Source organism: Trichosurus vulpecula, chromosome 8, assembly GCF_011100635.1.
Source record: "Trichosurus vulpecula isolate mTriVul1 chromosome 8, mTriVul1.pri, whole genome shotgun sequence".
NCBI lineage: Eukaryota > Metazoa > Chordata > Mammalia > Diprotodontia > Phalangeridae > Trichosurus > Trichosurus vulpecula.
The window spans coordinates 255448263-255474755 of record NC_050580.1 but is presented as its reverse complement, the minus strand read 5'-3'; the positions used below and the strand labels follow the sequence as shown (position 1 = coordinate 255474755).

At 45.4% G+C, this 26493-nt stretch overlaps 1 protein-coding gene across 1 annotated transcript; it reads left to right on the top strand.

Annotated features, from left to right (window-relative positions):
- Nucleotides 1-686: 686 nt before the first annotated feature.
- Nucleotides 687-25500, top strand: CHGA (chromogranin A). The gene is made up of 8 exons (XM_036735696.1): nt 687-1044; nt 2189-2235; nt 8054-8147; nt 8527-8595; nt 14393-14494; nt 17748-18188; nt 20895-21340; nt 25010-25500. Exons 1-8 carry the CDS (start codon nt 999-1001, stop codon nt 25091-25093), a joined length of 1329 nt encoding a protein of 442 aa, XP_036591591.1. The 5' UTR covers nt 687-998; the 3' UTR covers nt 25094-25500.
- The last annotated feature ends 993 nt before the right edge of the window (nt 25501-26493 follow it).

The following is a 26493-nucleotide window of genomic DNA, read 5'->3' as shown; positions in this document are numbered from 1 at the left end:
TAGAACACAGCTAACTACAAGTTCACTGCTCTTTTTGGTATGCCATGATGCCTAGCTTAGACAATGAAAAAATTACTTAGCTAAATGTTTTCAGGAAGCCTTTCTGGTATTTCCCACCAATCACAGTGATTTCCTTTCCCCTGGAGACTGCCCAAGAAAATTCACATGACTCATGATCTGGCCTTGTAGCTACTCAACTGTCCTGGGCTGCATCCGACTGGATTGGGTCCCTAATCATAGGATCATAGAATTTACAACAGAGAAGAAGCTTAAAGGTCTAAAATAGTTCAGTGCCTTAATTTTCCAATTGCATTGCATATGGGAATATTGAGGTTCAGTGGCTTTCCTTCTAAGTGCAAAGGGCTGGGATTTGAACCTAGGTTTTATAACTCTTAATCCAGTGACTTTCCACTATACCACCCTGACTTCCTCAGTTGCCCTCCTGGGTATGTGATGCTGCCTCTCACTTGAGGAAATGGCCACAATGAAGCCCAGATGCGGCGAGATCTGAAGACTGAGGGAGCCCGGCAGAAATAGCGGGCACTTTCGAGCAGCTGCGCAGGGCAAAGGAGGGAGGATGGGTTGGGGCTGGAGGCTGGGAGAAAAGGGGTGGGACTATTTGCCTTGACTTCATTTCCGGGGGGCTGGGAGCAGTATATAAGAGGAGGTGTGAGGAAGCTGCTGCTGCAGAGCTCCAGTTGGAGTGCTCAAAGACTGCAGGCTGACGGAAAAAGGCAAAGAGGCGAGGCGTTGCCATCCCCCCCCACCCCCACCGTTCTCTGGCAGGCTCTTTGCCCCCTGCCACTTCTTTTCTGTGAGAGCCAGGCAGATTCCTCTCTCCCAGTTGTTCAAAGCAGCTCAGAAACAGCAATAAATCCGCCTTCTTTTCCACCTCACTGCCCCTTCTCAGTCTGCCCAGAGTCTCCTGAACCCCTAGCACTTACCACCCCCAGGTCCCCAGGTCAACTCTGGGCCGAGTTTGTGATCCAGGACTCGCCATGAGCTTTCCCGCCTTCCTCATCCTGCTGGTCTCGGCTATGCAAGGTAAGCAACGAGAGGGACTGGGAGAGGACAGGATATGGGGGTGATGGGGGAGAGAGGACAGGTTCAGGAGTCCCCAAGCAGTTCCATTGCCCAGGACCACAGGGAGTTGGAGCAGCCCGAGGCTATTTTACATCCCGGGTCTCTTCAGCACCGTGGACAGCGGCAGTGACTCTCAAACTGCCATCCCCCCTCCTGCCCCCCCCCCCTTTCTCTCACTCTCCTTTCCCTTCTTCTCTGAACTGAAAGCTGAGGTCCCACTTCAGGTCCAGGATAAGGGTCTACTATTGCAAAGGGGCTCTGAGGCAGGTCTTTCCTGCTGTCTTCCTGGGCTCTCCACCAGGGTGTACCCCCACTGCAACCTGGGCTCAGAGCCCGATGCCGGTCAAGGTCATTGGCAGAGTTGGGGGAAGGGCCAGGGAAATTTCAGTTGTTTCTCTCTTCGCTCTCCTTCTCTTCCTCATCTCTCTCCCCTACTATCTCCCTCTTCCTGTCCATCATCTCTCCCTATATTCTTCTCTCCTTCATCTTTCAATCTCCTGTTTCTTTCCCTCTCTCTCCACCAGATCCCCCTCTTCTCTTCCCTATTTCACCCCACCATCACCCTTCTACCTTTCTTCTCCACCTCCTTTTCCTTGTATCCCTTCCCTTCTCCTCATTCATCCCTCCCCCATTCTGGGTACACTGCTGGCTTTGTTTCCCTAGCACCTGCCTCGAGGTCTCCTGAGCCCTCTAGGAGCCCTCCCATGTGTACCCGGGAGACCTGCATCAGGGCCGGGAACTATCCAACCACTAGAATGATTAATACTTCTCAGGACAACTCAACCTGTCTGGCCTGGGGAGAATGTTTATGAAAAGCCCACTGCCCCCAATCTCCCTGGAAATCTACCTTTTGGAAAAGAGTACGTTAGTTGTACACTTTTAGTTGAAATTAAGCCACTAGCTGTGAAATTAAGAGCTGGAGTGAAGCTCTCCCCCTCCCTCCGAGGTTTGGGAGCCCCTTCTGGGATCCATATCATGGGAGAAGTGAGCGCCTGGGTTGAGGAGTCTCTACTTGAGACTACCCCTACTTCCCAGATAAGAGGAACAAGATTGTATGGCATAAAACTGCCTCAGTGGGAATAAGCCCATTTCTTTTCTTTTCCAGTCATTGCACTCCCAGTGAACAGCCCAGCAAATCAAAGTGATACTAAGGTAAGGCACATAAGGGAGCTTCACATGTAATCTTGGGTGTAAAGCATAAAGTGGGCGTCCGGATCTCTGAATAGCAAAGATTATAGTCAACCTATGGTCACTGGATTAGATAAAAGGAAAGCAGAAAAAAATAACTTCTCCCACTCAAATTTCATGATAAAGGAAAAGACTGGGGAGTTCTTTCTCCAGTTGGCTTAACACAAATCACATTGGCTCATCTTGTGTGAATCCCACGGCTCCCACAGGCGTGGATGTGTAGTTAAGATGTATCTGTGCCTGGTTGAGTCGGAATCTGTCATATATACAACTGAAATTGTTAAAGGTACAATCCTTCCAGTGCATTTGAACAATGGAAACTATCACATATGTAGTCTTTACTAATTGGATGTGCAACTGAATGAACCGCATATACAATGAACTAGTCCAATGCAAAATTGAACTAGTGCAAATGTGCAGCTGAAACTAGTCATTTGTACCATTACACTGGTAAACTTGTACAACCGAATTACTCATATACAACTGGATTAAGGGACGTGTCCAATTATGTTAGCACCGGTGGCCGATGGACCCAGTACCCCACTTAGTCCATTCGTGCACCTATTGTGCACGTGCTTTAGCTGGACGTCCCTCTCTGAACATTAACATTCCTCTCAGGATTTCTGTTCTACAATTTGAAGGGAGGACTGGGGAGAGGAAGGTGATTTTTCTAGAATAAATTCTCTGTAAGTGCGTAAGATGATGGGTTTAGATCTAGAAGGGAACATCCACCCACTATTTAAACAGATGATGAAACTGAGGCTCAGAGGGATTGAGAGACTCAAGGTTACAGAGGTAGCAAGTGAGAGAGTTTGAACCCGTACCCTCATTCCACATCCAGCACTCTTCCCCTTGTTCTATGGAAACAGATGTAAAGTTAATTGCAAATAGTCCCTGCTCCCAGCCTGCTTCTCACTCTGGTCTCTGGAATGCTCCACTAGGGACCTAGCTTGATATGGCTCTATCTCCTTCACTCCCCCAAATGGGAGGGTGATAAGTACTTAAGTATTTGGACCATTAATCTTGTTACTTCTCTGAATAAAACTCAGTCTTGGGGTTACTGGACATTTTGGCACTTTGTGGGTGTTAGTCTCAAAGTCCCATTTAAACTAGGAGATGTAATTTCAGCGGAGCCAAGATCTCCTTGAGCAGACTCTGATGTCAGGAAACCAGCAAAGCTCACTTCCCTGACAGGCTTTGGAGGGGTTTGAATACACACTGGCGAACACGGTTATGAGTCAGGATCGAATCAGAGTGGGGTTTCCGAACTTCAGCTCGTTTGTGGCCTCAATTTAGACCAATATAAATTCCCATCAGTTGCTTCTTTCCCCATTTAGCTGCTTTACAAAAGGCTCCATTAGGGAATTCTTTGGGGTAAATAATAGCTGACATTTATAATGCTACTTTAGGGGTACACGTAGTAGAAGCTTATTTCAACTTTACAGACGCCATGAAGTAGGTAGTGTGAATACTGTTATCCCCATGGGGGATGGATGGGCAAACCGGGAGGTTACACAGCTAATTAAGAGCAGAGCTGAACACTGACCCCAGGTCTTCTGACTGCAGGCCCATTGCCTTTCCACCATCTCATTGCTTGGTAAGAGACAACGATCACTCTCTCCAAATGTCCAAAAGATTTCCAAATCACTGCTCTCTCAAGTTCTTTTATATCTCCTGCTTTCACTTGTTTTTTTTTTAAGATTAATTTATTTATTTTTAGTTTTTAACATTCTTTTCCACAAGATTTTGAGTTCCAAATTTTCTCCCCATCTCTCCCCTCCCCCACCCCAAGATGGCATGCATTCTGATTACCCCTTTCCCCAGTCTGTCCTCCCTTCTGTCCACTTGCTTTTGATTGGTTTCTAATTTCCACCCCCTGTTGGCTACCCCTTCTCTCCAAGAGCTCCCTATTTATAGAGATATAGAAGCCTAGAATTTCAGAGTTGGATAATGCCTTGGAACATAAAATATTAAACTGGAAAGGAATTTAGAGATGTGGACCTGGGGTTCACAATATATTTCAGGTCCATGAACTTGGTTGGGGAAAAAAATGTATCTTTATTTTCACTAACCAACCTCTCACTGAAATTGAACATTTACTTCAGTTTTTAAAAACATTCTGAGAAGGTGCCCATAGGTTTCACAACTGCCAAAGATATCTATGACCTAAGTGAGTTTGGAACCACTGCTTGAGAGGAAACCTTTTTATGGATGAGAAAACGCATTTCAGAAACACCAAAGACTATATCTGGCCAAGGACAGAGAGTTAGTGACAGAGCTGAGACCAGGACCCAGGGGTCCTGACTCACAGTGCTGTGCCCCTTCCATTCTTTCCTCACTGCCTGTCCTATTATGACAAAATTGTCATCATCAACAAATACTTACTAGGTGCCCAAGGCACTAGCACTTAGAATGCAAAATAACTCAAAGAAAATGAGACCCTGTTTTCAGGGAGCCCCATAAATGAGGACACCCAGGACGCTCTTTGACAATCACTTCCTAGAAAACAGACCACAGGCCTATAGCCAGCTGAGCCAGTCTATCAACAGCAGCTCCCTAGGCACCCAATCTGTGTGGGACATGCTCCTAGATACCTTGTAGGCTTGTCAGGCTCTGGCTATGTGACAATACCGTATTGAAGGTTGAAAACTTTATTCAACTGTCTGTATACATGCTCCCCCAGTCAATGTGGCCACTGCCTTCCTTGCCTGGCTGTCTTAGCAGGATGTGGATGGATCCTTATGTCCCTTTAATCTCTCCTCTCTTCCCATCACTGCTGTTTACAGAAGAGAGGTCCATGCCTCCTGCTCCCCTCTGGTTACTGGAATGTCAGACTAAACCCCAGAGGGCAGCTCATTTACCTTTGAGATCTGGCCCCTGAGCTATGATATACCTAGAGATCCCGAATGGACAGTCTCATCGGAACAGCAAATTCAGCTCGTATTTCTACAGCATTGTATGGATCATAGGGATGATAGCTATAGAGCTAGAAGGGGCTTCAGAGGCCATCTACTTCAAGCTCCGCCACCCCATTTTACAGATGAGGAAACTGAGGCTGAGAGAGGCTAAGCAACTTTCCCAAGGTTACACTGGTAATAAGGATCAGAGGTGGGATCTGAACCTGGGCCCTAGGATTCCAGAGCCAGGCACTGTAAGGGAAGGGAATGAGCATTAATATAGCACCTACTATGTGCCAGGAACTGTGCTTAAGAGTGTTACAAATATTATCTCATTTGATCCTCACAACAACCCTTCAAAGCAGGTGTTTTTATTATCCCTATTTTACAGTTAAGGAAACTGAGGCAAACAGAGCTTCAGTGACTTGCCCAGGGTCATCCAGGTAGATTTGACCACAGGTTTTCCTGAGCTCTATCCACTGCACCACCTAGCTGTCACAGAGTGAATTCTTTTCAACTACCCTAAGAGAGTGATAGGACGAGTAGTATCGTCTCCCTGCTACAAATGGAGGAACTGAGAGAGAGTGAGATGAAGGAACTTGCTTAAGTTGGAAGTCAATGTAGGGGCTGGGTGTTCTGACTCTCGACCTCGGTAAGCATCGTGATCATTATCATCATGATACAATACGTAGCATTTGTATAGCACTTTACAAATATCTCACTTTGCCCCCACAACAACCCGAGGAGGGAGGTGCCATTGCTACTCCTGTGTCACAGATGAGGAAGCAGAAGGAAGTTAAGTGACTTTCCCAGGGTCTCACAGCTAGTGTCTGAGGCCAGATTTGAACTTGGGTCTTCCTAACTCCGGGTCCAGTGCTCTACCCGCCATGCCAGCTAGCTGCCTCTCTTCATTACACCCCACAGATCTCAGAGTCATTTGTCTCTACAATACCTTGCTGCCTCCAGAAACTAGACTCCAGTTCCCTGGTGACTGAGTGAAGGCTGGATAATCGCTTAGATTTGGAGCTCACAGATCACGTAGCCAAATCCCTTCATTTTGCAGAAAAGAAAACCAAGCCCAGTGAGTTAGTAACTATGACCTTTCCCAAGGTCATAGCAATAGAAAATGGTGGAGATGGGATTTGAACTGGAGGCCTCTGAGTCTGGAGTCAGTCTTCATCCCACTGCATTATACCACCTCTCACGTACTATGATGTCTCCTCTTAGGTTCCTCTATTGGGCTATGAATTGAATCTATTAACATTAATGGTTCCTTTCAGCTTTGAGAGAATCTGGAATTAGACATCAGGAATAGGAGACAATTTGGAATCAACTGGGATCGTCTAGTCCTATTCTCCCTTTTCACAGAGTAGGAAACAGTACAGTTCTCTGATGCCCAGAGAACAGAAAAGACTTTCCCAGAATCTCAGTCAGTAGACAGAAGAAGTAGGGCTTGAATTCAGATCTTTTGGTTCCTGGTGCACTGTTCTTTTCATTAAATCTTACTGCCACCACATTTCAGGGTAAGACATACTGGTTCCTCATGGTTTCCCATATACCTGAGCTTTTACTCTCTTTGAAATCTGGCAGAACTGAATTAATCTGTTACTGTTTCCAACAGTTCTGTCAGGCGTGAGCAGTTTACTTGCTCTTAATGAGAGAGTAAGAGTGTCTCAGAGATGGTCCTTTGTTCCTAACTTTGTTGGAAGTCCCCAGCCCAGCACTGTCTAATTTGGAGAGGCAGCGTGTGAATCTAAACCCAAGAATATTATCTGAATAGCACCATCAGTGTCTCATGTGCCTGACCTGCAAAATGACTGACAGCTGAGAGTGCAGATTAGTTCCCTCTCCCAGTAAGAAGCAGAGTCAGAATCATAGCCTCTTCAAGTCGGAAGGGATGCCAGGGTCCAGTCCCCTGAACCTCCTCAGTGAATGGTCATCCAGCCTTGGCTTGAATCCTGTGACCATAGGGGATACACTCTCTCATAAAGCAGCCAGCTCCACTTTGAAATAGCTCTGATTATTAGGACGGTTTTCCTTAGAGTCTCTCGGTGACTTTTGCCCCTTGTTCCTAGTCTCCTTCCAGTGGAGAATTCAGACGCCTGAGGAAGGTAAGGAATATTCAGGGTACCCCGATCCCACTTCCATATTGATTTGGTCTGTTCGTTCAGCACCGGGCTACTCAGATTAGATTTCTTTTTCGGAATTGTGCCAGCTTCCATAGCAGAGTCTCAGCACTTTGAATTTAGTTGTACCGCCAAAAAAAAAAAAAAAAAGCAATATGGTACAGAGCTTTTGGAGTTGGACAACCTAGGTTTGGATTCTGCCTTTTACTGTATGACTTTGGGCAAGGCATTTAACCTCCCTAGGACTCAGTTTCCTTATCTGTAATAGCAAAAAAGTGATAGCTCTCGTTTCCATAGGACATGGAGGTTTGAAAAGAACTCTGCAAATATTATCTCATTTGGTCTCAACAACAGTCCTGGGAGGTCAGTGCTATTATCCCCATTTTGCAGATGAGGAAATTGAGATAAACAGGTGAAGTGACTTGCCCAGGGCCACACAGCTAATAAGCATGTGAGGCTGAATTTGAACTCGGGTTTTCCAGATAGCGCTTTTTAGGCTAAGTATACATGGTTCCTGAAACTGTGAACATATTATTTTATAAACAGAACCAAACAAAACTGAGAAGGGCCCTTTCATAGAGCTCTAAATCTGTGACTAAGCCAAAATGAAAACTTTCTCTGAGTCTTTGGGTGACTTGGTCCTCCAGACAGATCCACCCCCAAAATACTTATATGATTTCTTCTACTGCATCATGGCCAGGGATAGGCTCTAATCTCTCAATATCTCTCCCTCTTCCTCCCTTCCCTCTCCCCTCCCAGGTGATGAGGTGTATTGTTGAGGTCATCTCTGATACACTTTCCAAACCGAGTCCGCTGCCCATCAGTGAGGACTGCTTTGAGACCCTACGAGGAGGTATCTGTGTCTCCCTGATCTTCGGTCTGGTTAAGAGGTGGATTGGGGCGGGGAGACAATTTTTAGCATTGGTTTTGGACAAAAACTGTTACCGCTTTGAAGACTTTGGGTCTCTGAGTAAGCATTTACCCACGGCTAATCATGCACTTGAAGGGTGCTTAATACATGTTTTTCTGAATGGATGGATGAATAAGCTTTGTGTCAGATAACTCTGGTAAGACCACAATAAAATATGGAGCCTGGGACTGTTCTGAATGGAATCCAAAACAAAATCTCACCAGGCCCTGCTGATGAATGTTGTGGGCAGCAGATCATATGGAGGGAAATCTTACTCAGCTGGTTGTTGGAAGCCACCCATGACAATGATCTTTTCTTACAGACGAAAGGATCATTTCAATTCTTCGCCATCAAAACTTGCTGAAAGAGCTCCAAGAACTTGCCATCCAAGGTATTTGCAGCTATTTCCTATATGACGGAGGTAAATCCCTATGGTAGGGAGAAATTAATTCTACACATGCACGGGAGTTTGGTTTGTATTGTTTCTCAGCAAAACAGGAAACTAGGGATCCTTATATCCCTCCCATATGGTTATCTTTAAATTAGAGAAAGCTAGAAGTAGAAGGGCCCTTTATAATACAGAATATTAGAATAAGAGCCACAGAATGCTAGAACATGGAATTTAGAGTGTCAGAACTGGAAGGTTGCATAGAACACAAAAAAGTCAGAGCTACAAGGAACCTTGGAAAACAGACTTAGACCACAAAATCAGAAAACATTAGAGCTTTAAGGAACCTTAAAAATTACCTATGCACCATTCATTTGGCAGAGGAAGAAACTGAGGTCTAAGTAAGAGAAATGACCTACCCAAGGTTATATGTTATTGGCAGAGCTGAGGCAAGAACCCAAGTCACAGGATCATAGATTTGGAGTTGGAAGGGGATAGTAGGAAGCACCTGGTGCAATCCCTTCATTTTATGGATGAAGAAATGAGCCTCAAAAAAGTCAATTGGTTTGCCCAAGGTCACACAGTAAGCGTGGATTTGAACCCAGGTCTCTATATATTATGCCATGCTGCTCTCCAGGGTCCTGTTCTAGGGCTCCATTATATCACCTCTGTCATTCCAGAAGCACTTTCTGTTCAGTTGTGGGGAATTCAAAGCACAAAGAGTTTTCTTCCCTTTATTACCCACAAATTAAAGTGCAGTCAGAGAGCCCTCTGCTTTCTTCCTTGACACCCCAAACCTAACAGGAATGCTTGGATGGCTCCCTGTAAGGAGGGAACACCCAAAGTTCACTGACTTGGAGTTTCCTTCATGCTAGACAGTGACTTACAACAGCACTCTTGGAATAATTTCTGTCTCCCAGGTTTTTGTCTGGGCATGGTGTGTAGTTTACCAGCTCCTGTAACGCACTCATTAAGATTAATGAGTAAGTGAGAATTCCTCAGAGGTGGTCTTTTGTTTCTGACTTTTTTGGAAGCCCCTGGCCCAGCTCTGCCCAAAGACTATTCTGAATCTAAAGGCAAGACTATCACCCCAATAGTGCCATCAGTGACTCATGTGACTGCAAAATGACTGACAGCTGAGAGTGTAAATTAGTTCCCTCTCCCAGTAAGAAGCAGAGTCAGCATCACAGCCTCTCCAAGCTGGGAAGTGGTTTGCTAGAAGTCATACAGCTGGTAGGTCAATATTTAAGTGCGAGTCTTCTCTCCACTCTCTCATGCGGCCTTTCTTTGAATTTCCCAACTGTGGTCTGAAATAGAAGTCAGAACCAAAGTAATAAGCGTTCCAGAGGCAGTGAGATTTCATTTCTACTCATTCAACAAGCATTCATTGGGCATTTCTGTGCCAGACAGACAAAACATAAACCTGAAAAAGTCCCCACTCTCAAGGAGCCTCCTTATTTTTGGAAGCAGGGGGAGGGGAGGGAGACAGGATTGCTGCCTTCGTTTATCTAAAGGGTTATCGTGTGAAAGAAGGATTTAATTCAATCAAGGAACAACATGGACACAGATGAGTTAATATAAAACATATGCAAAGTAAATTTTCCAAGGGATTGGGCACTACCAACTGTGGGGGAGGAGGGTCAGGGTAGAACTCATTTAGGAGGTGGTACTAAAGTAGAAGGGCACCTCGGTGGTGCAGCAGGTAAGAGCTCTGGGCCTGGAGTCAAGAAGACTCATCTTCCTGAGTTCAAATCCAACCTTAGCTAGCTACTAGCAGTGTGAATCTTGGCAAGTCACTTAGCCCTGTTTGCCTCAGTTTCCTCATCTGTAAAATGAGCTGGAGAAAGAAATGGCAAACTGTGCCAGCATCCCTACCAAGAAAACCCCAAATGGGGTCATGGACAGTTAGATGCGACTGAAAAGTGACTGAATGACAACTTGGGTGGAGCCTTTCTGAGAGCTAGGTACAGGACACAGAAGCTTCTGGCCCATGACACAGCCAGAAAGACCTCTGATCTGCAGTAGGTCTACTCTGGAGCCTCATGCTACCTTGGGAATGACGTCTTCTTTCTTCTTGATCCAGATGTAGGTCTCCATTAGACAAGGAGTTTCAAAGGGGGTCTGCTTACCAATAAGGAATACATGATACTCCTAATGCACCTACAAGTTGTGGCCCTTCTCTTGTGTAGCAGCTTAGGAACTATGGTGTTAGGTGTTCCTTAGAGTGTCCTCTTCTGATCCCCAGCATATTCCATATGTTGGTTACTAATCCAAGATCCTCTAATGGTGGAGGTGTCAAACACACAGCATATGCCACCACAACCCTCCCAAATGCTGCCTGAACCAGATTTAAATGCAATTGGTAAATATTTAACCAAATAAATAAAAATACAGAACAGAGGTAATATTACAATTTACAACTAAGTCAACACATGGCCAGCAGGAATCCTTATGTACAGATTAGCGGCCCCCATTTCTATCTGAGTCTGATATCCCTGTCCTACGGCAGCTAGCTAAGTGTGAGAGCACTAGACTTAGAACCAGAAGACCTGAATTTAAATGTTGCCTCCCACACCAGCTTTGGTGACCCCAGAGGTCACCAGACTTTAGGTCTCTGGGAATGACTTTGTTCTGGTGGGGACACTGGCAGCCTACGGCAATCTGTTTCCCTGGTTAAGGTGTCGGCAGTTATCCTATTTCTGAAACACTGAAGCCACTTTCAATATGACCATTTGCCCACAAAGAGGTAGTTTACCAGCAGATTATCATTATTATTTTGGGCTCCACGTCTCCTTTTAGAAGGAGCAGGCTGCAATCCTCAGTGCCACTTTCTAGCTTTGTTTTGAGCCTATTTCGAGGTTTTCTAGGTAGGCTGTAGGATCATAGAATTTAGAGGTTTTTTGGTTGTTGTTTTTTTTTTGAGGGAGGAAGGTAGGGCAATTGCGATTAAGTGACTTGCCCAAGGTCACACAGCTAATAAGTGTCAGGTGTCTGAGGCTGGATTTGAACTCAGGTCCTCCTGACTCTAGGGCCGGTATTCTACCCACTGCGCCATCTAGCTGCCCCAGAATTTAGAGTTACAAGAGATAATAACATATGATGTATTATAATTGCGTCGTTTCATAGAAGGGGAAGCTCAGGGCCAGAGAGGTGAGGTGATTTGTTTGCAGTCACACAGTAAGGAACAGAAATTAGACTTGACCTGAGGTCCTTGAACTCTAGATCCTATATTTTTTCCATTATACTTCTATGCCTACCCTTTTGTAAAGTTCTAAGTTCCCCTTGCTGGCAAGCTTCACTGTGAGCAAGGGCTTGTCTGGTATTCAGGGACCGAGAGGTCATTTGGGGAGCCCGACATTTTTGCTCTTGGGCCCCGAATGAAATGAGTACCCTGCCCAAGTCTGTCCTCCGCCCTGAGGGTGGGTTCTCTCTATAAGAGCGAAGGGAATCTTGGTGGAGTAGTTTTGCCTGGTTCCTGAGCCAGTCCTAGGACCAACGACTTCTGGTTAGTGTCCACGATATACCTGCCAACTCACCCTTGATGTCTCCAGAGTTAAGACAAGGCCAAAACCTGCTCTGTCTCCTCACAACTGCCACTGGGCCATGGCTAAAGCCAGTTGGGATACTCTGGTTTATTCCAAGGATCAATGCCCTCCCCTTCCAGAGAACCACAGACCCATGATTGAAACGCTTGTGGTTAGTATTGGGCAAGGGGTACATGATGAGATAGAAAATCAGGAGAGGCATATTCAATACTTCATTCTGTCACTTAAACTGCTGTGTGATCTTAGGTAAAAAACATCACCTCTGTGGGCCTCAGTGTCCTCATGTATAAAATGAACGGTTAGGATTAGATGAGCTCCAAGTTACCTTCCGGCTTGAATATACTATGCATTCTCTGAATCTAGCTCTCTGGTCTTCATGCTTAGAGCTGCATTGTCCCTAATGTGTCCTTGCTCTGGACCTTCCCTGCCCAAGCCCCCCAAATGCTGGCACAACAGGAGCTGCTTAAAGCCCCAGGATGGTTCTCTGCTCCTTCCTGGGGAACATGAGTGTTTCTGACCGTTCCCCAAACCTTTCCCCAACCCTCCATCCTCCTCAGCTGACTCCTCTGGCTTTGGCACTGCTATTTCAGAATTAAATTTACTGAGTCTCTTCTTGTTACCTCCCTTGACTGGGCCTCATTCTGGCTCGGTGGACTTCACATGATGCCCATTTCTTCTCTCCAGTCTTTCCCCACCACTGGAACTGGTTGGCTCGTTCCCTGCTTAGAAGAATGGTAGGACATAGTAGGTGGAAAAAGAGCCCTGAACTAGGAATCAGGAAGCCTGGGGATTTAGTCTTAGCATCATAAAATCTTAGAAACTTGGAGCAGAAGGGGGATCTTTTGAGTCTCAAATCTGTTACTAGTTTTGTGACCTCATCTATTCAATGAGGATTTATTAAGCACCTACTGTGTGCTAAGCACACAGGAAAAAAAAAAGACAAAAATAAAAGTCCCTGTCTTTAAGGGACTTGGTCTACTGAAAGGAAACAATATGTATACAAGATAAGGAACTATTAAGTACATGCAAAGTAATTCCAGAGGAGCAGGGCACTGGGAAAGGGGTCAGGATGGGCTTCCTGTAGAAAGTGGCCCCTGAACTGAGCCTTGAAGGAAACCAGGGATTCTAAGACAGATGGAGGGAGCACATTCTAGGCACTGGGGACATCTTATGCAAAGGCATGAAGATGGATGTTCTGTATGGGAAATAGCAAGTGGGCCAGTTTGGCTAAAACAAAGTGTATGAAAAGGAGTAATGCACGATAATCCTGCAGCCAGGTTGTGAACATCTGTAAAGGGCAAACAGAAAAATCTATCTTTTATCTTGAGGGTGTAGGGGGCTACTGGAGCTTCTTGAGCAGAGGAGGGATGTGGTCAGGCCTGGGCTTCAAGAACGTTACATTTGTCCATCAGCTGGTGAGTGCCTGAACAAGGTGCAGTGTATGATTGTGATGGGATACTTTTTGTGCTACAAGACATGACGAGCAGGATGGCTTCAGAAAAACCTGGAAAGACTCATAAGAACAGATGTGAAGTGAAGTGAACAGAACCAGGAGATCATTGTACACAGTAACAGCAACATTCGACTATGAAACACTTAGCCATTCTCAGCAATACCGTGATGCAAGACGATTCTGAAGGGTTTTTGATGAAAAATCCTATCTACCTCCAGAGAACGAGCTGGTGGAGCTGAGTGCAGACTGAAGCATAATTTTTTTCCCTTTATTTTTTTGCAACATGTATAATATGGAAATGTTTTGCATGATTCCACACTTACAGCTGACTTTGCATTTCTTGCCTTCTCAATGGGTAGGAGGGAGAGAATTCAGAACCCAAAAAAATTTTAAATGAATGTTAAAAATAATAAAAAGAACATTAACTTGATAGTTGTGAGAAGAATAAGGAGAGGAGGAGAGACGGGGCAGAAACACAAATTATGGAGTTAATGAGATAGAGTCATGGACTGTGAGGCCCAGAGACTGACCCGCTTCATGTCAAACGAATAGTGATAAACTTGGGATTAGAACTCAGGACCTCTGACTCTAAATCCAGCTCTCTTTCCACATCATCATACCCTTTAACTTACATTCATTATCTCACGCGATCCCTATGAGGTGGTGAGGACAAGGAATCGACGTTTCCGTCTTACAGATGAGAAGACTGAGGTGCCGTGCCTTTTTCTCCAGCTCAAGCATTAGAAAAGGGAAAACAATGTTCTTTAGGGGCTGATTTTTCTTTATCCTTTCCCCAACCCAGGTGCCAATGAGAGAGCCCAGCAGCAGAAGAAGGACAGAGGCTTTGAAGATGAACTTTCTGAAGTCCTTGGGAGCCAACACAATGAGGAGGCCATGGTGAAGGGTCAGTACCAGACCAACCCTGCCCCCCATCCACACGCTAGGACGAGGATAAACAGAAACGTTCTTGCTGACCTCCCTCTGCGCAGCCAACCTGGTCTGCTGAGCCACACTTGTAGCAGGGGTGCCCGAGGTGGCCACGGGGATTTGGCTGTGCTTTATAAAGACCTTGATGAGGCAGCAAGGCCTGAGCTGAGCAGCTCTCAAGCCCCAGGTGAATGGGGATCATCTTTCCTGACACTAGAGGAGTTTTTCCGTGTCAAAGAGCTCGCTCACTTACTAGGCCCAGTCTGGGGCACACGAAGCCCTCTCCTCTGGCTTGGCAATAACAAGCCCAAAAGGTACTTTGCCTATGTATTGTACTTTAAATCCAAACTTGCTTGGGTGCCACCTGCCTCTAAGGCAGGTGGAAGGTTGTCTTGCCCTAGCTCAGGCAGACAGACTGCATCTTCAATCGGGGCTGGAAGAGACCATAGTGGTCTCACCAAATGCCATGTCACACAACTGTTTAGGGGTAGAGTCAGGGCCCAAATCCAGATCTAGCTTTTTTTCATAGCATCTCTCTGGCTGAAGTTATACACACAGTTGTTGGGTTTTTGTTTGTTTGTTTGTTTTGAAGCGGGGAAGGCAGGGCAATTGGGGTTAAGTGACTTGCCCAAGGTCACACAGTGTGTCAAGTGTCTGAGGCCGCATTTGAACTCAGGTCCTCCTGACTCCAGGGCCGGTGCTCTACTCATTGCACCACCTAGCTGCCCCTATATACAGTTTTTATGATAATAATTAATTGTGATGATAACTATATAAATAATACATTTATGTGGTGCCTTTTTTAAGGGCAAAGATCCAAACCTACGATTTCATTGGTGTAGGGAACTACATAATCCAACCTCATTTTACAGATGAATAAACTGAGGCTCCACAAAATTAAGGATCTTGCTTGTGTGACTTTGGACAGGTCACTCAACTTCCCCGGGTCTCAGTTTACTTGTCTGTAAAATGAGGGAATTGGGCTATTCGGTCTCAGACTGTGGTAAAGAAAGCCTTCTAACAAATGCTAAACAGCAACTGCTCTGTCACATAGAGGTCACTGAGAAGTTAAGTGACTTGTCCAGTGTCACTTGGCCAGCATGAGTTACGGAGGACAACCCCAGGCCTTCCTGACTCCAAGGCCAGTTCTTCTATGTCTTGCTGCCTCCACTTTTAGATTTCACCAAGTACTTTATTTATGTACATTGGGCAGTTAGGTGGTGAGGCGGACAGAGTGCCAGACCCAGAGTCAGGAAGATCTGAATTCAAATCTGGCCTCAGGCATTAGCTTATGCGACTCTGGGCAAGTCACTTCACCCTGCTTGCCTCGGTTTCCTCATCTGTAAAATGATCTGGAGAAGGAAATGGCCAACCACTCCATTATCTTTGCCAAGAAAACCCCAAATGGGGTCACCAAGGGTTGAATATGACTGAAATTATGCACATTATCTCATCAGACCCTCTGGATAAGCACAGCAAGGCCTGGATCGATATCACCAACTCTGCTTTGTGATTTTGGACAAGGCATCTCATCTTTCTCGGCCTCAGTAGTTGGAGTAGATGGTCTTCAAGGTCCCTTCCAGCTCTTTGATCCTTCTGATAATGTCCTATGAGGAAAGGCAGCAGGGGCTTCACAAGGAAGCCTTGATGTAATGTCTACATAGCGTATCAATGTAAGGAAGAACTTCCTAATAATTGAACTGCCTTGAAAGAGGGAGCTCTCCATCCCTGGAGGGCTCTAAGAGAAGGCCGGATGGAGCTTTACTGGGGATTCACATTTCAGGGGCCAGTGGGACTAGATTCGCTTCTAAAGCGTCTTCCCACGCTAACTAGGTTTCTATGATTTTGCCATTTCAACGAGGTCCTTTTAATTAAGTGACAATCCTCCAACGGGATTCAAGACCAACTCGTCATCAAAATCATACTGAATAAAGAATAGGATCAGAATGTCATACTGTCCCCATTACATAAAGAGGTTAAGTGACTCGGTTCAAGCTGGGTAGCATGTCAGTGGAGGGTCTGGGATCAGGCAACTAGGTGGTGGAGTGGATAGTTAGATGGGCCTGAGTTGAAATCCGGCCTCAGATACTTACTATCCGTGTGACCCAGGGCAAGTCCCTTAACTTGTCTGCCTCAGTTTCCTCGTCTGTAAAATGAGAATACACAGCACCTACCTACCTCCCAGGGTTGTTGTGATGATAGAATGAGACATTTGGAAGGCACGGTGCCAACCTGGACATGCTGTGTGAATTCTTGCTGCTGCTATTATGTGAACTCCAGTTTTCCGGGTTCAAGTATGGGCTTCTTTCTGCTAGTCAATGCTGTCTGTTGTTGGTTTTTGTCGTTGTTATCGAGTCTTGTCCTACTCTTCGTAATCCCACAGACCGTGCTGCCCATGGGGTTTTCTTGGCCAAGACACAGGAGGGGTCTGCTATGTCTTTTTCCAGTGGATTAAGGCAAACAGAGGTTAAATGACTCATCCAGTCATGTAGCTAACGGGTGTCTGAGGTCGGATTTGAACTCAGGCCTTCCTGACTCCAGGCTGAGCTCTCTTATCGTGGAGTCCATTACATTGTCTAATGGTTTAAGTGAAGGATTCACTAATAATGGTTTTGTTTTAATTCATATGCAAATGTATGAAGGTTTTATTTTTTTCGAAGTATGAGAACCTCCCTCCACTATAAAGCAGATTTTGGAACCCATTTTTTGCTCTGTGTAAATTCTAGAAAATTCTCTGAAGCTCCAGAGAAGGTGACTTACCTAGGGTCATAAAGCTGGTGTGACCGGCAGGATCTGAACCCAGCTCTTCTGGACTCCATATCCAGCACTCTATCCAATACGATAAGCTGCCTGTCTTCAATTCCTATATAACCAACAACGGTGCTACTCTCTTTGTAATCCAGGAAGGCGCTGTGTGTGATTACTCAGGAAATCTGGGAGAGGTTAGACATTAGTGCCAGAGACCAGGAGATAGGCTTTAACTATGCTCTATGAGAACAGACTCTGGCTTACCTAAATCTTGTACTTACTCCCTGGGCGAGCACAGCGCTTCTTGCACTGAGGTGTTTGATGAATGATCAGTGAATGAATGACAGGCAGAACTACTGTGATTCCATCACAGATGAAGAAACAGGAAGGTTAATCTATCTGAAATCGACTTTCCAGCGAGAGTCTGCTGGGTAAACATGAGATTTGTTTTCAAGGCCTGTTTTTTTGTTTCCATCTTGCAGGGGAATTGAAGGATGCCTCCCCTGAGAAGCCTGATGAAGATGCCACTGAGTCTAAAGAGGAGAAGAGCCTGGAAGAAAGAGAGGCCCAGCCCAAAGAGACCAACCCCAAGGAAGCCAGGGAGGACTCTGAGAGAAATGAGATCAGTAAGGCCTCTAAGGATGTGAGCACGGAAAGTACTGTGGACAGTGGCCTGACCAAAGAGGAGCGCTTAGCCTCAAAGCCCAGCGAAGACAGCAAGGACCAGCCCACTGATTCTCAGGAGAGTCTGGAGTTCAAAGAAGAGGAACAAAGTTCCAAGAGAGAAGAGGAGTCAAATGGAGAGGAAGAGGAGGAAGCTCATCTGGCCCAAGGAGGAAATGAAGCATCGGATGAAGAAGGTCCCACTGGAGCACTCAGCACCAGCTCAACCCTTGAGGACGAGGAGGCTTCAAGGGGAGACAGTACGTACGGCAAAGCCCTTGAGAAGTATCCCACAATCCAGGGTGGCCGTATTTCCCTTAGTAAATCTCTGGCTGTGTATTTGCCTGCTATTGGGCACAAACAGGCGAATCCCTTTTCAATGAATTTGCAATTAAGATTCCGGCTTGGTTTGAGGGCTTAAATAGTAAGTACAGGAGCTCTTATTTAGATAGTACTTTGCAGTCAACATATCCTCACATATCCCTTAAATCACAACAACCTTGTGAGTAGATAGATCCAGTTCTATTGTCCCCATTTTGGAGACGAGTTCAGTGAGGTCTAGAGGTTAACTTACTCAAGGTCATCTAGGCATTAAAGATCAGTGCTGTGACTTGAACCCACAGCTCTTAATGCTCAGCCTGATACTCTTTCACTATACCAGGGTGCCTGAAACAAAGAGACAAAGACCAAAGGAGAAGACACATGCATCCTGGTTCTCAAGGCGTTATCAGGGGGATTAAATGAAATGATGTAATGTGTTCTGCACTTACGTAAGCATCAGTTGTTTTTATTATTATTTTCGCTAAAACAACAGCCTTGGCTGCATGGTGCAATAGAAAGAACACTGGATTGGAAGTCACAGGACCTGGGTGAAAATTCCGGCTTGAGCACTTGCTAGCTATGTGACCCTGGGCACAGTTCTGGGCCTCAGTTCCTCATCCGTAAGATGCGGGAGTCAGACAACAAGAGATCTAAGGTCCCTAACGTGGTATAAATGACTCACAAGAAGCCAACATTTAGAAAGCATTTTAACTCTTACAAAGTGATTTTCTTATGAAACCTAGAGGTAAGTAGCAGAAGTCACACTGACTATTTCACGGATGAGGGAATCGAGGTTCAGACAAGTGAAGTTCCTTTCCCAACAAAGCTAGGAAGTGTTAAAACTGCGATACGAACTCTAGGTTTCCCGCCTCCCAAGGTCAGTGCTCTTCCTGGTACATGATGCCATCTCAGAAAATTAAACATGAATGCAAAAAGATGAAGCATATACACAAAAGAAGGTGAAGAAATTAACAAAGCAGCGCATGCCAAGGGCTTTAAGAGTGGCATAGCCACTGGGTGTGAGGAGTTGAGAGGAGTAGATATTGAGAGCTACAGTAGTGACTCAGGAGGGTTTCATGGCAGAGGTGGGAGGGACCTGAGCCTTGTGGAATAAAATACAAGATTAAGATGGGCTGAGAAGAGCAGGGATGGACGTTCCAGGTTGAGGAAATCACTTGAGCAAATGTACAGAAGGAAGAATATGCATGGCAAGAACATGGAGGTACTTAACTGGCTGACAACCGCCAAAGCAGAAAGGGACCGGAGAGGCGACTGAGGCCTACTTGTTGTTGTTCAGTTGTCTCAGTTCTGTCTGACTCTGAGGTTTTCCTGGCAAAGACACTGGGGTGGTCTGCCATTTCCTTACACACGAGGAAACTGAGGCAAACGGGGTGAAACGACTTGCCCAGGGTCACACGGCTGGCGAGTGTCCGAGGTCGGGTCTTCCGACTCCAGGTCAGGCGCTCTATCCGCTGTGCCACTTAGCTAGCCTATTCACTTGATGGCAATTGTGGTGTCCTGATCATGGAAATGAGAAAATTTGAATTTACCACTAGCTATTTGATTCTGGGCAAGTCCCACGTCTGTTCTAGGCCTTAGTTTCCTCATTTGTGAAATGAGAAATACACATAATATATTCCCTAACGTTACGCAACTATTTTGAAGACAGCATTTAGTAAAGGTATGAGTTTATACGCTGCCAAAACACCTAATCGGAGCTGCTAAATATGGCTTCCTTTAACGTTTTGTTTTCTCCTCTGGATGCCCTAGGATTGGAACCCAAGTCTACCAGATCCAAATGGTTCTGAGGCTAAAGTGAGAGCAACAGGAAGCCAAAGATAATCCACAACACACCCTCGAACATTCACAAATATCTCCCAAATCTGAAAGGCTCTTAGAACTTAGGATGTTAGCACACAAAGCATCAAATGTTAGAGCCAAAGAGACCTTAGAATATAGAATGTTTAAAACAGAAGGCTGTTAAGAGCATTGCCCGGCACGTAGCTTAATAAATATGTGGTGACTGACATAAAGTGTTAGTACTAGATGGGCCTTAGAACATAGAAAGTTAAGAGCCGGAAAGGGCATTAAAACATAGACTGTTAGCACAAGAAGTGCCAGCTGACTAGGAGCCAGGAAGACCAGAGTTCAAATCCAGTCTCAGATACTTACTAGCTGTATGACCCTGGACAAGTCACTTCATCTCTGCCTTGATTTTCTTATCTGTAAAATGTGGATAATAATAGCACTTCCCTCCCACAATTATTGTGATTAAATGAGGTATTTGTAAACCAACCAGTGCTTGGCACATCAGTGTTTAATAACACCTGCTTATTTCCTTTCCTTTAAGGACAGAGAAGACTTTATTTGTAGTGCAGTAAGGTGGTAATCCTAGCGTGTCACTTTCAATCTGCTCCAGTTAGGAACAATCCTGCCAGGTTCGGTATGTTGGTGGTTCATTTCTAACCTCATTACTGCTCAGTGCCCACACTGGCTTCACCCACAGATAAACCAGTAGCAGATAAAAGACCTAGGGAGGACTCTGCAAAACCAGGGGATAAGTAAGTAGGCCAGGAATAAGATTTGTCACAGAGACAGTTTCCAATCAGCTCATTTCCTTTGTTCTTTTCCATCAAATGCTCTAGGTCAACCAGAGGCACCAGAAGGCAAGGTCATGGAAGAGGAGACTAAACCCCAGGAAGAAAAGGCGCTGAGCCGACATTCTGAGGAGGAAGCAGCAGCCGCTGAAGACATCTTCAGCCCAAGGGAAAGCAAGAGTCAGGAACTGGAGGAGGAACTCTCCAAAGAATGGGAGGACTCCAAGAGGTGGAACAAGATGGACGAGCTGGCCAGAGAGCTGACAGCTAAGAAGCGGCTGGAGGAGGGTGACAGTGAGGAAGAGCCTGACCAATCCATGAAACTCTCCTTCCGATCCCACAAGTATGACTTTGGGAGTCCCATGGGGCTGCCAAGGAGAACCTGGAAAGCTCACTCCAGAGAGGACAGCATCGAGGCAGGCTTGCCTCTCTCTATCAGGGGTGACCCAGATGAGAAGAAGGAAGAGGAGGGAAGTGCTAACCGAAGGACAGAGGTGGGTATGCTAATGGGGTAGCTGGGGGGAACAGAGGAAATAAAAGGCATGACTGAGGAAGAACGGGCACCCACGAGTGAACAAATGCAGAAACATCTTGATGTGGGTGAACCCCACTGGATTTAGAATCAGGATCTTGCAGGTTTAAGTTCCAGATTCTGCAATAGCTCTGTGACCCAAGATCATGAAGCGTAGAGTGATGGAGCCAGAGGACTCGGGTTTGAATTCCAGTTCCACTTTGAATGTGTGTGTGATTTGGAGCAGGTACTTTCTCTTCTCTTGGGTCTATGGCCTGTTCTGTAAAATGATGGGGTTGGCCTAAAGGATCACCAAAGTCCCTTCCAGATCTTAGGAGGGCCTTGAAAAAGACAGTTCTTGGGGCCCCCTCTTCTTTGAGCGAGCTGATTCATTCCCTAGGCAGGAAGATTTCTTCTCCCAGCCCCAAGCTACTATTTTCAACTTGACAGCAGGTTTGAGAGCCTGCTCAGGGTAGCCCTTGACCCGTAGGGCAGATCCAAATATGGGCAGCCTCTGTCCTCCAGACACCATAGGGCTGGTAAGGATGTCAGAGGTCATCTAGTCCAACTCCCTCATTTTACAGAGACAGAAACTGAGGGCCAACAGAGTTACTGATTTGCCTAAGGTCACAGAGGTGGCAAGTAGCAAATCCGAGAATCAAATCTATCTGAGATTCAAATCCTCTGACTCTAAAGCCAACAATACTGTGATATTTATATAACAGCCACTCTCAGGCACTATGCTAAATGCTTTACAAATATCTCATTTAATCTTTACAACAACCCTGGCAGGTAGGTGCTATTGTTATCCCCACTTTAGTTAAGAAAACGGAGACAAACAGGTTAAATGACTTGCCCAAGGTCACAAAGCTGGTGTCTGAAGCCGTCTTTGAACTCAGTCTTCCTGACTCTGGGCCCAGAGCTCTATTCTCTGCAATACCTAGCGGCCCCCAGCATTCTACTGCACCAGTGCTGCCTACCCAGGAGGGCACAAAGTATGGGGGAGTCTGGGCTAGAATGACCCTTCCTACAGTAGCGTAAGAGGCCCTGATAAGATTCTTTTTTTTTTTTTTAAGTTTTAGTTTTCAACATTCACTTTTATAAGACTTTGAGTTCTAAATTTTTCCCTCTCCCTCCCTTACCCCCTCCCCAAGATGGCATGCAATCTGATATAGGCTATACATGTACAATCATACTAAACCAATTTCCACATTAGTCATGTTATGGAAGAAGAATCAGAACAAAAAGGGAAAACCATCAGAAAGAAAAAAAAAAACAAAAAAAGGAGAAAGTCATATGCTTCGATCCACGTTCAGACTCCGTAGCTCTTTCTCTGGACGTGGATAGCATCTTCCATCATGAGTCTTTTGGAATTGTCTTAGATCACTGCATTGCTGAGGAGAGCTAAGATAAGATTCTGATGTCAATGCTTCATGGTCCTAGGGGTTGGGGTGGAAGAGCCCTAAACAAGGCCCAGAAGCCTGGCTGGAAGCAGAACCCCACCAGATTCTAATGTTTCAAGGGAGTCTCGGCTCCATTCCTTATCAGCTGTGTGACTTGGGACAGGTCACCTTGGCCTCTGGGACTTAGTTTCCTCATATGTGAAAGAAGGTTGTTGGAGTTGATCTCTAAGGTCATTTCCAGTTCTAATCTATGAACCAGCTGGGCTCCCAGAGGAGCAGGTAGTTTTTCTAGACATTTAAGTCAGGGTACTGCTGCTTCAACAAACAGGTTCCTTAGCTCGTGAGGAGCAGCTGGGACCCTATTCCAGTCTCAGGCCAAGACATTCACACATTATTGGAACGAGCTGAGTCCCCAAATGAAAAAGACTCACTCTGGAGAGGCAGTTTGCTTTAGTAAAAAGAAAGCTCTGGTTTAGGAGCATTATCTTAACATTCCCAATTCTAACCTGGGTTCAAGTGCTACCTCTGACACATATACTGGCTGCGTGGACCAAGGTTAGTTACTTAATCCCTCAGGGATCTAGACAAGTCCGAGGAAATTACCTGCTTTGGTAGAGAGAGTTCCTCATTAGGAGCTAGATGGGCTAGGTTTCATTCAAAACAAATAGAACAAAAAAGCCACATCAGCTTGCAGAGAAGAGTACTTCCCTTCAAGGCATGGCTGCAGTCTAGAAAGCCTTTCCTGATTACTGCAGCTCCTCCTGTGAATGCCTTCAGCACCTAACAGAGGAGGTAGTGCCTTCTTACCAACAAATTGTTTCTTGTGGGTTACCCCAGTCAGTCTAAACTACTGGAGTACCATGCCTGGGGACTCAGGGAAGAGATATGTGTTTGAGGAGCTGTCCCAGGAAAGAGGGCTTGGTCCTACTCTGCTTGGCCCCAGTGGGCTGCACTAGGACCCTGGGATAGTGGTATAATAAAAAGAATTCAAGATTTGGAGTGGGAGAATTTGGACTCTGACTCTCGACTTTGCCACTTAATCCCTGTGTGACTAAGCATGAGTTACTTCACCTCAGGCCTTAGCTTCTTCATCTGTAAAAGGAGGCGGATGAACTAGATGAACTCTTGAGATCCTTTTCAACTCTAAAAGTCTCTGATCTGGAGTTAAAAGGAGGCAGATTTTGACTCGGCGTGAGAAAGAAGTTCTAATAGGGGTTATTGTTTCCCGTAGCTGAGGGTCTTCCAAATGGGGGAACAGCCACTTGTCAGGATTGCTGTAAGTGGGACTCATGCTTCAGGTATGGGTTTAATGAGATGACCATCGAAAGCTTAGAATTCAGTGCTTCCGAACTCCCCTATGCTACAGGCTGACACTCTAAGTTGGTTTCAAAGCCTAGTCCTGGCCTCTGAACAATTTACTTGTAAACTTGGTTTTATAGATACGTTTATAAACAGGGAGAAGTGATTTGCCCAGGGTCACACAGCTAGTAAGCATTCAGGATGGAATTTGAATCTAGGTCTTGCTACTCAGAATTTTATCTCCTATACCAGAACATAGCTCCCAAGTGCTGCAAAACTAGATTAAAATGTAATCGGGAAACATTTAACAAAATTAATAAAAATACAGTAAGACACAGATAACACTATTCAATCAAGTCCCTATGCCTTATGAATGGATTAGTGGCCCCTTTTGAGTTTGACACCAAAGCACTAGACTGTCCTGGGCTCTTCCCCAATGAGCTGTCTGTACTTTCAAAGAGGGTCCCAAAGCCCCCATAATTTGTGAAGATTAGGGCTCTTTCAACACAATAATAATAGCAGCTCATATTTCTATAATGCCTTGAAGTTTACAAAATACTTACCTTAAAGCAGCGACATGAGGTGCAAGGTACAAATCGTGTTTGCTCCATTTTTTTTTAACTTGCCCAGGGTCACACATCCAATTTAGTATCAGAGTTGAAATTCAACCCCAGGTCATGCCTCACTTTAGGGCTATAGTCAGAATAGCAGGTCCTAAGACTGGTTCCACGCATAGCAAATGTGACTTGTGTGTTCACATTTCCTGTTGCTCTGGAAATGGGGGCACAGCCCCAATCTGGCTGCTGAATTAGGGATAGCTCTATCTGGAGGCTGGACTAGATGACCCTTGGAAGTTCCTTCCAGTGACAGTATCTTACTAAAACCTAACAGGATTGCAGAAGGGAGCCAGCTGGATGGACTTTATTTCCTTTCCCATTTGTGTTTTCTAGGACCAAGAGCTGGAAAGTCTGGCAGCCATAGAGGCAGAGCTGGAAAAGGTTGCCCACAAACTCCACGAGCTCCGAAGAGGCTGAAGGGCTGAACTTAGGATCTCACGAAATGCCCAGAAATTTACTCCTTCTCACCTTGCCTTTTCACTTCCCAACTTGAATATGGATGGGCCAGGGGAGGTGGGCAGGGAGAGAGTGCCCCCACCACTACCCCATGTCACTCATGACACTTACTGAATCTGCTTTTTCACTTCTTGAGCTTCTGTCCCCCTATGCACTCCTTCCCCATCTCAAGACCTCTTCTTGCACTCTGTGTTGGTTTCCAAACAGTTATCATCTCAAGACAACAATGAGACAGCTTTTCTAGAAGGTTTCCCCATTACTGTTAGGTCCACTGAATACAACTGCAATAACTTGTGCTCTTTGGATTAAAGTCGAAGACTACTGACTTTAATATATTCTATATAAAATTTACCTAAGGAAAAATAAAACTCCAATGGGCTCCCTGCTTCTTCTCTCTCTTTAGGTTGGGGTTGGGGGCTGGTTACCTGCGGCATGAGTGAAAGAATTAGAATTAGGTAGCTTAGGTTCAAATTCTTTCTCTTGCTTCTTGGTGTGTTACACTGGGAAAATCACTTCTCTAGCTTTGTAGCTCCTCTGTAAAACAAAGAGGGATGAATTAAACGATCTATCTCTCTTGGGTTCTACGCTATGCCCTTATATAACCGTCTTCTGCAGAATTCAGTGAAGACGGTCACACACGGGTCTGGCTCAGACTGACCCAGAGAGATGAGATGGCATGTTTACAAACAGGTCCTGACTTTCCAATGAAGTCTTGAGAATAGCAGAGAAAGGGCAGGGTTGCATTTCTGAGGTTACGGGAACAACTTTGCCTCTCAGCATCTCATCCTTGTCTATAAGATCCGGGGGTCAGACTATGATACCCAAGCTCCTTTCTAGCTCCAGATGCTATGAAACTCCAAGTTCTTTCTGTCCTTTTTCCCACTCTAAGGGAAGGAAAAATATTTACTCAAAAACACCAAGCAATTTCCTAATTGGCTGAAAGTGAGCTAAGGATTGGCACGATGAAATGATGAGATAGATACAGAGTGCTCAGATGGGCACATCCTAGAATTAGTTTAGTACTGAAACTGAAGACGTCATTATCCTCTGGAACCGAGAGTGAGTGAGCAGACTTGGTCACTGTGGCATTTAACTTTCTACCTAGAGAGGATCACAGGTCAGGTAATTTTAGTTTAAGATTAGGTCAGTTTGGGGCAGCTAGGCGGTGCAGTGAGTAGAACACCAACCTGGAGTCAGGAGGGCCTGAGTTCAAATTTGGCCTCAAACACTTAACACAATTACTAGCTGCATGACCTTGGGCAAGTCACTTAGGTCAGTTTAAGTATCATCAATAAGTAAGGAAAAAACTTCTGACTAAATACAATACCCATTCCTGTTAAAATAACAAACAAACAAGAAAG